General features: G+C 61.6%; 2 protein-coding genes across 3 annotated transcripts; both read right to left on the reverse strand.

Moving 5' to 3' along the window:
- Positions 1-68: 68 nt before the first annotated feature.
- On the reverse strand, positions 69-11569 carry ARSA (arylsulfatase A). 2 transcript variants are annotated; one of them, XM_053978970.1, is made up of 8 exons: positions 11235-11569; positions 9102-9342; positions 7603-7821; positions 6366-6535; positions 4431-4555; positions 3370-3497; positions 1910-2012; positions 1381-1780 (listed from the first exon to the last, which is right to left on the reverse strand). In XM_053978970.1, the coding sequence occupies exons 1-8, from the start codon at positions 11498-11500 to the stop codon at positions 1473-1475; spliced, it is 1560 nt and encodes a 519-aa protein (XP_053834945.1). In that variant the 5' UTR covers positions 11501-11569; the 3' UTR covers positions 1381-1472. The 2 variants fall into 2 exon arrangements, with proteins under 2 accessions (XP_053834944.1, XP_053834945.1); XM_053978969.1 differs by lacking the exon at positions 3370-3497 and having other exon boundaries at positions 69-1780.
- A 706-nt stretch (positions 11570-12275) lies between these two features.
- Positions 12276-15517, reverse strand: LOC128808157 (acrosin-like). Its single transcript, XM_053979001.1, has 5 exons — positions 15186-15517; positions 14798-15058; positions 13992-14257; positions 13644-13789; positions 12276-12812 (listed from the first exon to the last, which is right to left on the reverse strand). The coding sequence occupies exons 1-5, from the start codon at positions 15254-15256 to the stop codon at positions 12447-12449; spliced, it is 1110 nt and encodes a 369-aa protein (XP_053834976.1). The 5' UTR covers positions 15257-15517; the 3' UTR covers positions 12276-12446.
- Between the last annotated feature and the right edge of the window lie 629 nt (positions 15518-16146).

The following is a 16146-nucleotide window of genomic DNA, read 5'->3' on the forward strand; positions in this document are numbered from 1 at the left end:
CTCTAGTTTAGGGATCCTAAAACCAAGCCCGCGCTCCTGCCCCTTCCACAAAAGGCAAAGATCAGGGATCAGGGGTTAGAAACAATTTACTGCACACAGCCACGAGATGAGGAATCAGACAATTATTTGCAGCAATGTTAATTAGAAAAGGTGTAAGACAAAGCAGTGATTTACATGGAAACCCTCTGAGAACACCCCACCGTGTTTTATCCCGGAAATAATGCCCTTGTCCATGGAAGTGAGAGGGGGGCACAGTGCCAGTGTCGTTGCCCTGGGTCCTGGACATGCCCCACTCCCAGCTGCTGCAAAAAAAATGATCCCCGTGGCCAAAATCACACACCCCTTATCCACATTTTTGCTCTCCTGGGGAAAACAAGGCTGGCACAATCTGGGGGAGAAGGGCGGGCTTGGGACTGGTTTGGCGGCACAGCCGGGGAGGGGAGGATGGGCCTGGAGGTGGAGAGAGGGAGAAACTTCTCCAGGCCAGGCTCCCCCGGCAGAGCCTCAGCTGTGCCGGCGCCGGGAAAAGCCCTTGAGAGGGACGGGAACGGGCACAGCTGGAGCTGCCACCCCGGAGCCCTGGGGAGGTGCTGGAGGTGCCACCCTGAGCTGCTGCTGCCACCCGCGGCTGTCCCCTCTGCCACCAGCTCGTGTCTCTGAGCCCCCCCGTGCCACTCGCCCTGCTGTGCCCTCGGTGCCAGCTGGGATCCCTGGATCCGGGACGTTCCCTCTGCTCCAGAGGGATCCCAGGAGCTGTCCTGGCTCTGGGGGAGGTGCTGGAGCGTGGTGATCCTCCTGGAATGGGTCAGGGATGCTGGAACGGGTCAGGGATCCTGGAACTGTCAGGATCCTGGAATGGGATTAGGGATCCTGGAATAGGTCAGGGATCCTGGAATGCTTCAGGATACTGGAATGGGTCAGGGATCCTGGAACGGGTCAGGGATCCTGGAATGGGTCAGGGATCCTGGAATGGGTCAGGATCTGGGAACGGGTCAGGATCCTGGAAGGGGTCAGGGATCCTGGAACGCATGAGGGATCCTGGAACGGGTCATGGATCCTGGAATAGGTCAGGATCCTGGAATGGGTCAGGGATCCTGGAACGCATCAGGGATCCTGGAACTGGTCAGGGATCCTGGAAGGGGTCAGGGATCCTGGAACAGGTCAGGGATACTGGAATGGGTCAGGATACTGGAATGGGTCAGGGATCCTGGAACTGTCAGGATCCTGGAATGGTTCAGGATCCTGGAACGCATCAGGGATCCTGGAACAGGCCAGGGATCCTGGAACGGGTCAGGATTCTGCCCAAGGCTTCCCCTGGAACGTCCCACACGGATCATGGAGCATCGCTTTTTTGGGGTCTCCCTGCTCCTCTTCCACCGCAGCTCCCCGTGAATCCCAGGGGTCCCCGAGCCGTGGGGCAGCCCCGAGGCTGAGCCGGGTCATTTGGGACGGGGCCGGGCGCCTTTGGGGCGTCACTGCGGGGAGCAGCGGCAGCAGGAAGGTTTGGGGCTGCAGTTGGGGGCGCAGCAGGGCTGCAGCGCGGGGTCCTGGCCCTTCCCGATCTGGCTCTCCCCGAACTGCAGGCGCTGCTCCAGCAGCACCTTCTGCAGGGTGATGTCCTTGAGCGCCTGCAGCACCTCGGGGCCCGGCCGGCCCTGCAGCAGGTCGTAGTTCTCCGCGGGGTCCGCCTCCAGGTCGAAGAGCAGCGGGGGCAGGTGCGGGGTCAGCGGGGTCAGCCCGTGGCACGCCTGGTCCGGGGTGGTGTCGCTGTGGAAGGAACCTGAGCCACGCCGGCAGGCTGAGCTCGCACCCTTCTCCCGGAGCTCCGCGCAGCCGGAGCCCTTCCCCAAAACCCCCCGTTAAAAAAATCCCCCCCCCCCAAAAAACCCCCCCAAAGGCAAGCGCTGACCTTGGGTGAAGTAGTGCGCCTTGTACTTGCCCAGGCGGACGGCGAAGGGGCCGTGCAGGGGGTCGGGGGCCGGCGGGAAGAAGAACACGGCGCGGCGGGGGCTCTGCGGACAGCGGGGTCAGCGCCGCCGGCAGCCCCGGCAGCTCCGGCAGCTCCGGCAGTGCTGGCAGCCCCGGTAGCCCCGGCGGCTCCGGCAGCTCCGGCAGTGCTGGCAGCCCCGGTAGCCCCGGTAGTGCTGGCAGCCCCGGCAGTGCTGGCAGCTCCGGCAGCCCCGGTAGCCCCGGCAGTGCCGGCAGCTCCGGTAGCTCCGGTACCTCCGGCAGTGCCGGCAGCTCCGGTAGCCCCGGCAGTGCTGGCAGCCCCGGTAGCCCCGGCAGTGCTGGCAGCTCCGGTAGCTCCGGTACCTCCGGCAGTGCCGGCAGCTCCGGCAGCTCCGGTAGCCCCGGCAGTGCTGGCAGCCCCGGTAGCCCCGGCAGTGCTGGCAGCCCCGGTAGCCCCGGCAGTGCTGGCAGCTCCGGTAGCCCCGGCAGTGCTGGCAGCCCCGGTAGCCCCGGCAGTGCTGGCAGCTCCGGCAGCCCCGGTAGCCCCGGCTGGACCCGGCCACAGCCCCGACACCGCGGCCGGGACCGGGCTGGCAGCGGACACGGAGCCCGGGCACGGCTGGAGGAGCTGCCAGCCCCGGGTGCGCCCCGTCCCGGCTGCTGCTGCTCCTCCAGGTTATGTTATATCGTGATATATTGTATCGTATATCGTATGATGTGATATATATAATATAATATAATATAATATAATATAATATAATATAATATAATATAATATAATATAATATAATATAATATAATATATGGTATGATATATAATATTATATAATATGGTACAATATGGTATAATATGGTATAATATAATATTATATAATATAATACGATATAATATGATATAGTATGATAGGAGATGATAAAATACGATATTATTATATTATATTATATTATATTATATTATATTATATTATATTATATTATTTTTAATTGATTTTAAATATACTACTAAAAATCAGCTTTTCTGCACGGAAAAAAAGGGAGTTTTATTATTATTATTATCATTATTATCATTATTATTACTATTTAAAATTTTATTAATTATTTTTAAAAATATTATTCTCTATTCTATATTCTATATTCTATATTCTATAATATTATATCTTAATTAAATATTTTTATTTATTATTAATTATTAATTAATTTTAATTATTTTAAAATTATTATTATTATTATCATTATTATTATTATTATTATTATTATTATTATTACTATTACTATTATTACTATTACTATTACTATTACTATTACTATTACTATTATTTAGCTATTATAGTTACTCACAATTTAAATACATTTAAATTTCTCGCGCTAGCTGTAGTTGAGCAGCCAAGCGGCCGCCTTCGTGCACTGCACAGGACTCACCTTGCCCTGGCCGAGGAGCAGCGGGCTCAGGTCGAAGCCGTCCAGGGCCACCTGGGGCAGGGCAGCGCCGGCCAGCGCGGCCAGCGTGGGCAGGATGTCCAGCGTGCTGGCCAGCTCGTGCGTCACCCCTGCCGCGGGGACAGCGTCACCCGCTGGCCCGCCTTTGGCACGGGTCTGGCACGGCTTTGCAACGGGTTTGCAACGGGTTTGGCCTGGGTCTGGCACGGGTTTGTCCCTGGGTTTGGCCCTGGGTCTGGCACGGGTTTGGCCCGGGTTTGGCCCTGGGTCTGGCCCAGGTTTGGCCTGGGTTTGGCCCAGGTTTGTACCAGGTTTGTCCCAAATTTATTCCGGGTTTGTCCCTGGGTTTGGCCCTGGGTTTGTCCTGGGTTTGTCATGGGTTTGTCCCAGGTTTGTCCCTGGGTCTGGCCTGGGTTTGGCCCGGGTTTGGCCCTGGGTCTGGCCCAGGTTTGGCCTGGGTTTGGCCCAGGTTTGTACCAGGTTTGTCCCAAATTTATTCCGGGTTTGTCCCGGGTTTGGCCCTGGGTTTGGCCCTGGGTTTGTCCCGGGTTTGTCATGGGTTTGTCCCAGGTTTGTCCCTGGGTCTGGCCTGGGTTTGGCCCGGGTTTGGCCCTGGGTCTGGCCCAGGTTTGTCCCTGGGTCTGGCCTGGGTTTGTCATGGGTTTGGCCCTGGGTCTGGCCCGGGTTTGTCATGGGTTTGGCCCTGGGTCTGGCCCAGGTTTGGCCCTGGGTCTGGCCCGGGTTTGTCATGGGTTTGTCCCTGGGTCTGGCCCGGGTTTGTCATGGGTTTGGCCCAGGTTTGTCCCGGGTTTGTCCCCAGTGTATCCTGGATTTGTCCCAGGTTTATCCTGGATTTGTCCCAGGTTTGTCCTGGATTTGTCCCAGGTTTATCCTGGATTTGTCCCAGGTTTGTCCTGGGTTTGTCCCCAGTTTATCCTGGATTTAGCCCAGGTTTATCCTGGATTTGACCCGGGTTTATCCCAGATTTGTGCCCCGTTTGTCCCGGGTCTATCCCGGCTCTGTCCCGGCCCAGCGCGGCTCACCTGGCGCGATCCTGCCGGGCCAGTACGCCAGGGCGGGCTCCCTCATGCCCCCCTCGTAGGTCGTGCCCTTGCCACACCTGAGGTGGCCGGCGCTGCCCCCGCGTGCCATGCGCAGGGTGGAGGGGCTGGGGACAAGGACACGCCGTCACCGCGCGCCAGGGCCAGCTGGGGCTGCCACCCTGGGGACCCAGACCTCCGGGGACATCTGGGGTGTCACACACCTGACCCAAACCTCCGGGGACATCTGGGGGTGCCACCCTGGGGACCCAAACCTCCGGGGACATTTGGGGGTGCCACCCTGGTGACCCAGACCTCCGGGGACATCTGGGGATGCCACCCTGGTGACCCAGACCTCCGGGGACATTTGGGGGTGCCACCCTGGTGACCCAGACCTCCGGGGACATCTGGGGGTGCCACCCTGGTGACCCAGACCTCCGGGGACATCTGGGGGTGCCACCCTGGTGACCCAGACCTCCGGGGACATCTGGGGGTGTCACCCTGGTGAGCCAAACCTCCGGGGACATTTGGGGGGGTCACACGCCTGGCACAACCCCTGGGTGACATTTGGGGGTGTCACACTGGTGACCCAAACCTCCGGGGACATTTGGGGGTGTCACCGTGGTGACCCAGACCTCCGGGGACATTTGGGGTGTCACACACCTGACCCAAACCTCCGGGGACATTTGGGGGCGTCACACGCCTGGCACAACCCCTGGGTGACATTTGGGGGTGTCACACACCTGACCCAACCCCTGGGTGACATTTGGGGGGTGTCACACACCTGACCCAGCCCCTGGGTGACATTTGGGGGTGTCACACTGGTGACCCAACCCCTGGGTGACATTTGGGCGGTGTCACACACCTGACCCAGCCCCAGGGTGACATTTGGGGGTGTCACATGCCTGGCACAAACATTAGATGACATCTGGGGGTGTCACACACCCGACCCAACCCGTGGAGGACATTTGGGGGGTGTCACATTGGTGGCACAACCCCTGGAGGACATTTGGGAGTGTCACACTGGTGACCCTAACCCGGGGGGACATCTGGGGGTGTCACATTGGTGGCACAACCCCAGGGTGACATTTGGAGTGTGTCATACACCTGACCCAACCCCAGGGTGACATTTGGGGGTGTCACACACCTGACCCAACCCCAGGGTGACATTTGGAGTGTGTCATACACCTGACCCAACCCCAGGGTGACATTTGGGGTGTGTCACACACCTGACCCAACCCCTGGGTGACATTTAGGGTGTGTCACACACCTGACCCAACCCCTGGGTGACATTTGGGGGTGTCACACACCTGACCCAAACCCTGGGTGACATTTGGGAGTGTCACACACCTGACCCAACCCCTGGAGGACATTTGGGGGGTGTCACACTGGTGACCCAACCCCTGGGTGACATTTGGGGGGTGTCACACACCTGACCCAACCCCAGGGTGACATTTGGGGGGTGTCACACACCTGACCCAACCCCTGGAGGACATTTGGGGGGTGTCACATTGGTGACCCATCCCCAGGGTGCCATTTGGGGGGTGTCACACACCTGACCCAACCCCTGTGACATTTGGGGTGTGTCACACACCTAACCCAACCCCTGGGTGACATTTGGGGTGTGTCACACACCTAACCCAACCCCTGGGTGACATTTGGGGGTGTCACACACCTGACCCAACCCCTGGGTGCCATTTGGGGGGTGTCACACACCTGACCCAACCCCTGGGTGACATTTGGGGTGTGTCACACACCTGACCCAACCCCAGGGTGACATTTGGGGTGTGTCACACACCTGACCCAACCCCTGTGCCGTTTGTGTCCCACAGCACCGAGCTCACACCCCGTGTCCCCTCCAGAGCAGCAGCGGGGGTGACAGCGGGCGGTGCCACACGGGTGCCCCGCGCCCCCCCCCGTCCCGTGCCAGCCCCTCACCCGTTGTCAGAGGTGACGAAGACCAGCGTGGAGTTCTCCAGGCCGTTGTCCTGCAGGGCCTGCAGCAGCTGTCCCACCGCGCCGTCGAACTCGGTCAGCGCGTCCCCGAAGGGTCCCCGGCGCGTGGCGCCCGCGAACTCCCGGCTGGCAAACTGCGGGTAGTGCGTGTGCTGCCAAAGGGACGGGGCACCCGGGTCAGCCAGCCCCGCGGGGACGGCCAGCACCCCGGGAGGTGACAAAAGCCACCGGCCGAGAGGAGGTTTTGTCCCCGAGTCTCAGCGGTGGCGCAGCGGGGAGGTTTTCCCCCCGGCATGGCGCAGGGAAGAGGGGAAAAGGTCCAGGGAGCAGCAGCTTGGAGGCACCGTCCCAACAGGATTGGGAGTAGCAAGCCCAGGTCACCCAGGAGCAGATTTTGGGGTGGCAGGAGGGGAGATGCTTCCCTGTTCTCCCCATGGGACTTGGGCTCCCTCCCTTTTCCCGCTCCCCTTTTCCCTTCCCCTTTCCCTCTCCCTTTTCCCTTCCCATTTCCCATTTCCCTTTTCCCTTTCCCCTTCTCCCTTTCCCTTCCCCTTTCCCTCTCCCTTTTCCCTTTTCCCTTCCCCTTTCCCATTTCCCTTTTCCCTTTCCCTTTCCCCTTGCCCCTTCCCTCTCCCTTTTCCTTTCCCCTTCCCTTTTCCCTTCCCATTTCTCTTTTCCCTTCCCATTTCCCTTTTCCCATTTCCCTTTTCCCTTTCCCCTTCTCCCTTTCCCTTTCCCCTTTCCCCTTTCCCTTTCCCCTTCCCCTTCTCCCTTTCCCTTTCCCCTTCCCCTTTCCCTCTCCCTTTCCCCTTCTCCCTTTCCCTTTCCCCTTTCCCCTTCCCTTCTCCCTTTCCCTTTCCCTTTCCCTCTCCCTTTCCCCTTTCCCCTTCCCCTTTCCCTCTCCCTTTCCCCTTCTCCCTTTCCCCTTCTCCCTTTCCCTCTCCCCTCTCCCTTTTCCCTTTTCCCTTTCCCCTTCCCTTTCCTTTCCCATTTCCCTTTTCCCATTTCCCCTTTCCCCTTTCCCTCTCCCTTTCCCCTTTCCCCTTCCCTTTTCCCTTTCCCCTTCCCCTTTCCCTCTCCCTTTCCCCTTTCCCCTTCCCCTTTCCCTCTCCCTTTCCCCTTCTCCCTTTCCCTCTCCCTTTCCCCTTTCCCATTTCCCATTTCCCCTCTCCCATTTCCCTTTTCCCCTCTCCCTGTCCCTCTCCCCGCCGCTCCGCACGTGTGACGCGTAGTAGAGCAGGAAGGGCCGGCGCAGGCGGGCGCAGCGGGCGATGAAGTCGCGGCAGAAGCGGCCGTAGAGCGGCGCCAGCGCGGGCAGGGACACGGGCTGCTGCACGATCCCGCGGCCGCGCAGCAGCGGCACGGCCACCGCGCCCTGCTCGCACGTCCCGAAGCACTTGGTGTCCGGCGGGAAGCACGTCAGGTTCTGGCACGGGCCCTGCGGGACGCGGCGCTGAGTGCGCGCCCCGCCTGCGGCTCCTTAGCGCGGAGGGGCGGATTTAGCGCAGGGCGAGGGGGAGCGCGGCGGGCTGAGTGCTTGTGTGCTTACTTTGGAACGCGAGCTACATTAATCGGGTATTGTTAGATTAAAATCATGGTGATATATTGTTGATGTAATAGATATAATATATATATCACATTATAGAAGATATAAGTTATAATATAAATTTTATATATAAAATAGATTATATATAACATAGATTATATATAATATAGATTATATATAATAAATATAATATAATATAATATAATATAATATAATATAATATAATATAATATAATATAATATAATATAATGTATAATATACCAATAATGTTTTAATTATATATATTATATAATGTATAATATATTATATTATTATAATACTATTATATTATATTATATTGTATTATATTATATTATATTATATTATATTATATTATATTACTATTATATTATATTGTATTATATTATATTGTATTATAATATATATTATGTTGTATTATAATATATATTATATTGTATTATAATACTATTATATTATATTATATTATATTATATTATATTATATTATATTATATTATGTTTTTTCTTTTTAAAAATATTTTGCCTTTTAAATATGTTTTATATTAATATTTTAAAAATTAATTTATTTTCATATAATGTCTAATTAATATTTAATAATATATATTATATATCTTATATGTATTATATGTAATATACAGAATATATTATATATTATAGATATTATACGTATTATACACAATATATCATAGATCGCATAATATACAATATACAATATCATATATTTTTATTATATATTATATATTATATATTATATATTATATATTATATTTATATGTTATAATAGAATATATTATATAATATTACATATTATATATTATATTATATCCATATACATATAATATATTATATTACATAATATATAATATATAATATATAATATATAATATATAATATATAATATATAATATATAATATATATCATATGCGCATTTTAATAATATTTATAACATTTCATTTATATATAGTTCATCTCTAACATTATTTACTTATTTACTTAATTTATTCATTTTTTAAACATTAGGCGTCTCACATCCAATCCAAGTTAAAAATTTCGCAATGTATCAATATCGAATATTAAAATTTCTCCGCCCCTCCGAGGGCGCCGTGCCCCCCGCAGCCCCTGGGGCCGTGCCCCCCGAATCCGCGCTCACCTGGTCGTGGGAGTAGGGCACCCCCAGGAAGTCATCGAAGCCCTGGTGCACGGGCAGGAAGGAGCCGTTGTTGCCGTAGCCCAGGTGCCACTTGCCCACCATGGCCGTGGCGTAGCCCCGAGCCTTGAGCAGCTCGGCCAGCGTGACCTCGGCCAGCGGGAGCCCGCCCCGCGAGCCCGGCTCGAACACGCCCGGGTAGATCCCGGAGCGCACCGGCAGCCGGCCGGTCAGCAGCGCGGCCCTGCGGAGCGGCGACACGGGCACGCTCAGCGGGGCGTGCCGGGCACCGCGGGGACACCGCGGGGACACCGCGGGGACACCGCGGGGGCAGCACCGCCCCTTTATCCCGGGACACCGCGGGGACACCGCGGGGACAGCACCGCCCCTTTATCCCGGGACACCGCGGGGACACCGCGGGGACAGCACCGCCCCTTTATCCCGGGACACCGCGGGGACACCGCGGACACCGCGGGGGCAGCACCGCCCCTTTATGCCGGGACACCGCGGGGACACCGCGGGGACACCGCGGGGACAGCACCGCCCCTTTATCCCGGGACACCGCGGGGACACCGCGGGGGCAGCACCGCCCCTTTATCCCGGGACACCGCGGGGACACCGCGGGGACACCGCGGGGGCAGCACCGCCCCTTTATCCCGGGACACCGCGGGGACACCGCGAGGACACCGCGGGGGCAGCACCGCCCCTTTATCCCGGGACACCGCCCGTCCATCCTTTATCCCGGGACACCGCCCGTCCATCCCGGGGACACCGCGGGGACACCCCGGACACCGCGGGGCAGCACCGCCCCTTTATCCCGGGACACCGCGGGGACACCGCGGGACACTGTGGGGACATCCCGGGCACCGCGGGGACACCGCGGGGACACCGCGGGCACCGCGGGGACATCCCGGACACCGCGGGGACAGCACCGCCCCTTTATCCCGGGACACCGCGGGGACAGCCCGGGCTCCGCCCGTCCATCCCGGGACACTGTGGGGAGATCCCGGACACCGCGGGGACATCCCGGGACACCGCTCCTTTATCCCGGGACACCGCGGGGACACCGCGGGCACCGTGGGGACAGCACCGCCCCTTTTATCCCGGGACACCGCGGGGACACCCCGGGCACCGCGGGGACATCCCGAGGCACTGTGGGGACATCCCGGACACCGCGGGGACACCCCGGGCTCTGCCCGTCCATCCCGGGACACCGCGGGGAGATCCCGGACACCGCGGGAACATCCCGGGACACTGTGGGGACATCCCGGGCACCGCGGGGCAGCACCGCCCCTTTACTCCCGGGACACCGCTGGGACACCCCGGGCACCGCGGGGGACATTCCCCGGACACCCGCCCGTCCGTCCCGGGACACCGCGGGGACACCGCGGGCACCGTGGGGGACACCCCGGACACCGCCAGTCCGTCCCGGGGCACCGCGGGGGACATCCCGGGACACTGTGGGGACATCCCGGGACACCGCAGGGGCAGCATCGCCCCTTTATCCCAGGACACCGCGGGGACATCCCGGCACCGCCCGTCCGTCCCGGGATACCGCGGGAACATCCCCAGACACCGCGGGGACAGCACCGCCCCTTTATCCCGGGACACCGCAGGGACACCCCGGACACCGTGGGGACATCCCGGGACACCGCGGGGGCAGCACCGCCCGTCCGTCCCCGGGACAACGGAGGGTTTATCCCTCCGTCTCTCCCGGGCCACGGCGCGGTCATCACTGCCCGTCCTTGCCGGGACACGGTGGGTTCCCTCCATCTATCCCGGGACACCGCAGGTCCATCACTGCCGGTTTATGTCGGGATACGGCGGGTTCATCACCACCCGTCTATCCCGGGACACCGCAGATTCACCCGCATTGTCCCGGGACACGGTGGCTTTATCCCCTTGCCTCTCCCGGGACACGGCGGGTCCATCACCGCCCGTTTATCCCGGGACACCCTCAGCTCCAACCCCGCCCGTTTATCCCGGGACACCGCGCGTCCATCCCCGCCCGTTTATCCGGGACACTGCGCGTCCATCACCGCCCGTTTATCCCGGGACACCGCAGCTCGGTCCCCGCCGTTTATCCCGGGACACCCCAGCTCGGTCCCCGCCCGTCCCCCGCCGCGGGGGCCGTACCGGGACGGGCTGCAGACGGCGGCGCTGCTGTAGAAGTCGGTGAAGCGCAGCCCGCGGGCCGCCAGCCGGTCCAGGTGCGGCGTGGCGGACGAGGGGTGCCCGTAGCTGCCCAGGTCCCCGAAGCCCAGATCGTCCGCCAGCACCAGCACGAAGTTGGGCCGGGCGGCGGCGGCGGCGGCGGCGGCGGCGCGCACGGGCGGCAGCGGCAGCAGCGGCGGCAGCAGCAGGAGCAGCAGGCAGGGGCGGTGCCGGCCGTGCGGCCCCATGGCGCTGTCCTGGCCGTGTCGCCCCGTGTCCCGGTGCTGTCCCGGTGCCGTCCCGGCGCTGTCCCGGCGCTGTCCCGGTGCCGTCCCGGGGCGGTGCCGGCAGTGCCCGAGCCGCTCACGTGATGCACATGGCGGCCGCGCGGCCGCGGGGCGTGCCGGGAGTTGTAGTCCCCGAGCGGCCGCGCCATGCGCGGCACGGGGCAGCTGGGAATGGGGCGCGGCAGGGAGGGACGTGGCAGAGCGCGGGGTGGCCTCGGGGCAGCTCGGGGACATCCCCAGGGAGGAGGCTCCACCCCGCTCTGGGCTCCGCTCAGGGCCGGGCACTGCCCGGGGCAGTTCTGCCTCCTGGCATCTGTCCCTGCCCGTTCCTCCGGTGGCACCGCCGGGACCCCCGGGGCAGAGCCCGGGTCCTGCTCCTACAGCAGGAGCAGCGGGAGGGGTCCCGGCAGCCTCAGAGACACGAGCTGGTGGCAGAGGGGACAGCCGCGGGTGGCAGCAGCAGCTCAGGGTGGCACCTCCAGCACCTCCCCAGGGCTCCGGGGTGGCAGCTCCAGCTGTGCCCGTTCCCGTCCCTCTCAAGGGCTTTTCCCGGCGCCGGCACAGCTGAGGCTCTGCCGGGGGAGCCTGGCCTGGAGAAGTTTCTCCCTCTCTCCACCTCCAGGCCCATCCTCCCCTCCCCGGCTGTGCCCCCAAACCAGTCCCAAGCCCGCCCTTCTCCCCCAGATTGTGCCACCCTTGTTTTCCCCGGGAGAGCGAACTGGACAAGGCGGCTGGCTGGGAAGTGGAACAACTCTAATTCAAGCACAGGCTGGATTCAGCGCCGGGGCGGGCGCAGGGCTGAGCGTGGGCAGGGCACAGCAGCCCCGGGCACCGGCGCTGGCCTGGCCCCGCAGCCACGGCCCCGGCAAGGAAAGGTGGCCACAACTGGATCAGCTCATCCCGCTGCTCAGGCTTTGTCTCCCTTCAGGAAATGCAGGAGCTCCAGCAGCAGGTTCAGGAATTTCCCCAGGATCTGCTGTTGGAATGAAATCCCCGTGTAATCCTCCGAGTCGTCGGGGTTGGGATTCACCTCACGGCCCGAGTCCGCCTCGGGCTCTTCCTCTGGGCTCGGGAAGGGCTCGGGTGCAGGAGCGTCAGCTTCTGGTGGCAGCAGCCCCATCTGCACCTGGATCCAGGTGTGGAAGTGCTGGGTGGAGGTGAACACCCCGGGCCGCTTGGCCCCGGCGCAGCCCTTGCCCCAGCTGGCCAGTCCCACCAGCCAGAAGTAGTCACCGGCGTTGTCCTTGCAGACCAGGGGACCCCCGATGTCCCCCTGCGCCAGGAGAGAGGGGTCAGGGGCTGCGCCAGGCCGGGCCTGGCCCTGCCCATCCCGACCCCTCCAGAGCTCCATTCCTGGGGGCATTCCCATGGCAAGGCCCCCGCTCCGGGGCTGGGGGCTGCGGGCTGGCAGCGGCTCAGGGTGGGCAGCAGGGCCGGGCAGGGAAGGGCAGGGCCGGGACAGCCACACCTGGGGCTGCCGGGAGCGCTGGGTGGGCGCTGTGGGCACGGGGCCAGCCTTGGGGACGAGGGGACGCTGGGCAGGGACACGGGGATGGGGAAAGGGACACCCCTCAGTGCTGGGGACACGGGGCTGGGGGGGCAGCGGACGGTGCCAGGGCAGGGATGGGGCTCAGGGTCCCTGTGCTGGCTCTGGGGGTCCCACGGGGCCATTTTGGGGCTCAGGGTCCCTGTGCTGGCTCTGGGGGTCCCACGGGGCCGTGACTGGATCAGGGTCCCTGTGCTGGCTCTGGGGGTCCCACGGGGGCATTTTGGGGCTCAGGGTCCCTGTGCTGGCTCTGGGGGTCCCACGGGGCCATTTTGGGGCTCAGGGTCCCTGTGCTGGCTCTGGGGGTCCCACGGGGGCATTTTGGGGCTCAGGGTCCCTGTGCTGGCTCTGGGGGTCCCACGGGGACATTTTGGGGCTCAGGGTCCCTGTGCTGGCTCTGGGGGTCCCACGGGGCCATTTTGGGGCTCAGGGTCCCTGTGCTGGCTCTGGGGGTCCCACGGGGCCGTGGCTGGCTCAGGGTCCCTGTGCTGGCTCTGGGGGTCCCACGGGGCCGTGGCTGGCTCACGGTCGCTGTGCCCAGCCCCGGCCCAGCCCCACCTGGCAGGTGTCGATGCCGCCCCGCGGGTACCCCGCGCACAGGTCCTGGGGGTGCACGGCCCCCCCGTACCAGCGGCTGCTGTTGCACAGCTGGACGTCGATGAGCCGCACCTTGGCCTCCTGCAGCACCAGGCGCGGGCCGGGGGCTGCGGGCACAGAGGGCACTGAGCACCCGGCACCTCGCAGGGCAGAGCCCCCGGCCCGGGCTGTGCCCCTGTCCCGCCGTGTCCCTGCCCAGAACTCTGGGCACCGAGGGCCCGGCTCCTGCAGCTTTGGCCTCTGCCCCGGGCCAGCCCAGCCACGTCTCTGTTGTCCCCAGCTCGTCCCCAGCCCCGGGCGGGCACTGACCGCTGTCCGGGGTGGCTCTCCAGCCCGCCATGTAGCAGGTCTTCAGCTCGGGCACGGCCAGGGAGCTGTCGGGCACGCAGCCCAGCTGGATGTAGTCGCTGCACTCCACGGGCTGGTCCAGCTCCAGCAGGGCGATGTTGTTCCTGGCCGTGGCGGGGTCGTAATATTGGTGCACCAGGAGGGTCTGGATGTGGCGCAGCTCGGCCTCAGGGCCCGGCTGGCTCAGATCCGTGGCTCCGATCACCACTTCCCACCTGGAGATGTCCCTGAGGAGCAGGAGATGGGGAGAGGGGTGACAGGGAGCAGAGCCGGGGGCTGCGGCAGCACAACGCCCTTCCTGCTCTGGGCACCTCCCTGTGCTGTGGGGACAACCCCGGCCCTGCTGTGGGGACATCCCTGATCCTCCTGAGGGGACACCCCTGTCCCTTTTGGGGGTACACCCCTATCCCTGCTGTAGGGACACCCCTGTCCCTGCTGAGGGGACATCCCTGTCCCTTTTGGGGGTACACCCCTGACCCTGCTGAGGGGACACCCCTGTCCCTACTGAGGGGACACCCCTGCCCCACTGAGGGGATACCCCTGTCCCTTTTGGGGGTACACCCCTATCCCTGCTGTAGGGACACCCCTGTCCCTGCTGTGGGTACACCCCTGACCCTGCTGAGGGGACACCCCCGTCCCTGCTGAGGGGACACCCCTGTCCCTTTTGGGGGTACACCCCTATCCCTGCTGTAGGGACACCCCTGACCCTGCTGAGGGGACACCCCTGACCCTTTTGGGGGGACACCCCTGTCCCTGCTCCCCCTTACCCGGCCCTGGCGAAGCACTGGGCCACCGTGAGCACCCACTGGGGGTGGATGAGTGCCCCCGAGCACATGTGCCACGTGCCGTTCTCCAGGGTGGCCTGGACGCTGATGACACCGGGCCAGGCCCCCGGGTGGACCCCGGCGCCACCCTTGTCCAGGGAGGCGCCATCGGAAGAATCCAAGGGCTCGTAGTCGCTGTCCTGGGAGTATTCGGCAGCCACGGAGCTGTGGTCGAAGGCCATGGGCCGGAGCCCGCAGGTGCCTCTGGAAGCACAGAGCCATCACTGCCCTGCTCGGGGACAGCGGGGACAGGGACCCCGAGGGGCTCCTCTGTGCCCGGGCTGTGCCAGGGAAGCCCCCGAGCGTCCCCGAGCCCCCCGGGGCCACCGACCTGCAGGTGTCCCAGGTGGCCCAGACGGGCCCGGCCAGGGCCAGCAGGACGAGCAGCGCCAGCAAAGCCATCGGTGCCAGCGCAGGTGGCAGAGCCGGGGCAGAGCTGTCACCTCCGGTGCCACCGGGCCGCGGTGATGTCACAGAGCGGTGGAACCTTGGAACGGTTGGGGCGGGGCAGGGACCGCAGCGAGCGCGCGGTGCCACCCGCGCCGCGGGCAGGGCCACCTCCCGCCGTGCCCGGGCCACCCCAGGTGGCCAGCGGCGATTCCCGGGATGGGGCAGCCGCAGCTCCCCTGGAACTGGGGCGTTTCCAGCAGGAGGGATCAGGGAAGAGCGGCCATGGAGGGGCTGTGTCCCTTTGGGACCGCTCCGGTGTCACCGCCTCTGCCTGATCCCAGCTCTGATCCCGAAGATTTGTGTCCCCTCAGGGGCAGCTCCATCGTCACCGCCGCTCCCCGATCCCAGCTCCGATCCCAAATCCTTCCCCGCCTCCCGCAGGGGGCCGGGCAGAGCCGGGATCGCTCCCCACGGGAAGCTCCGGGGCTGGGGGCGGTTCTGGGCAGGCTGCGGGTGACAGATGGCTCCGGGATGTCCCCGCGCAGCCGCCGCCACCCCGCAGGCGCCAGCTGGAGCTGTCCCCGGGCGTGTTCCCGACGCCACTTCCCACAGACAGCGTCTGCTCCGCTCCATCTGCGCCTCGGGCGGCGCCAGCGGCACGGGGGAGGATGCGGGGACGCTCCGGGAGCGGCAGGAATTGGCCCGGGATCACCGGGGCTTCAGGCTGGAGCTCGCCCGGGCCAATCCCGGGGGCAGCTCGGACCCCTGAATCCCGGGATAGCCCCGTCCAGCTGGGATAACCCCATACAGCAGTTCCCATAAATCCCGGGATAACCTCATCCAGCTGGGATAACCCCATCCAACTACCCCCTAAATCCCGGGATAACCCCATCCAACCGCAC

This window comes from Vidua macroura, chromosome 5 (genome assembly GCF_024509145.1).
Source record: "Vidua macroura isolate BioBank_ID:100142 chromosome 5, ASM2450914v1, whole genome shotgun sequence".
NCBI classification, from domain to species: Eukaryota; Metazoa; Chordata; class Aves; order Passeriformes; family Viduidae; genus Vidua; species Vidua macroura.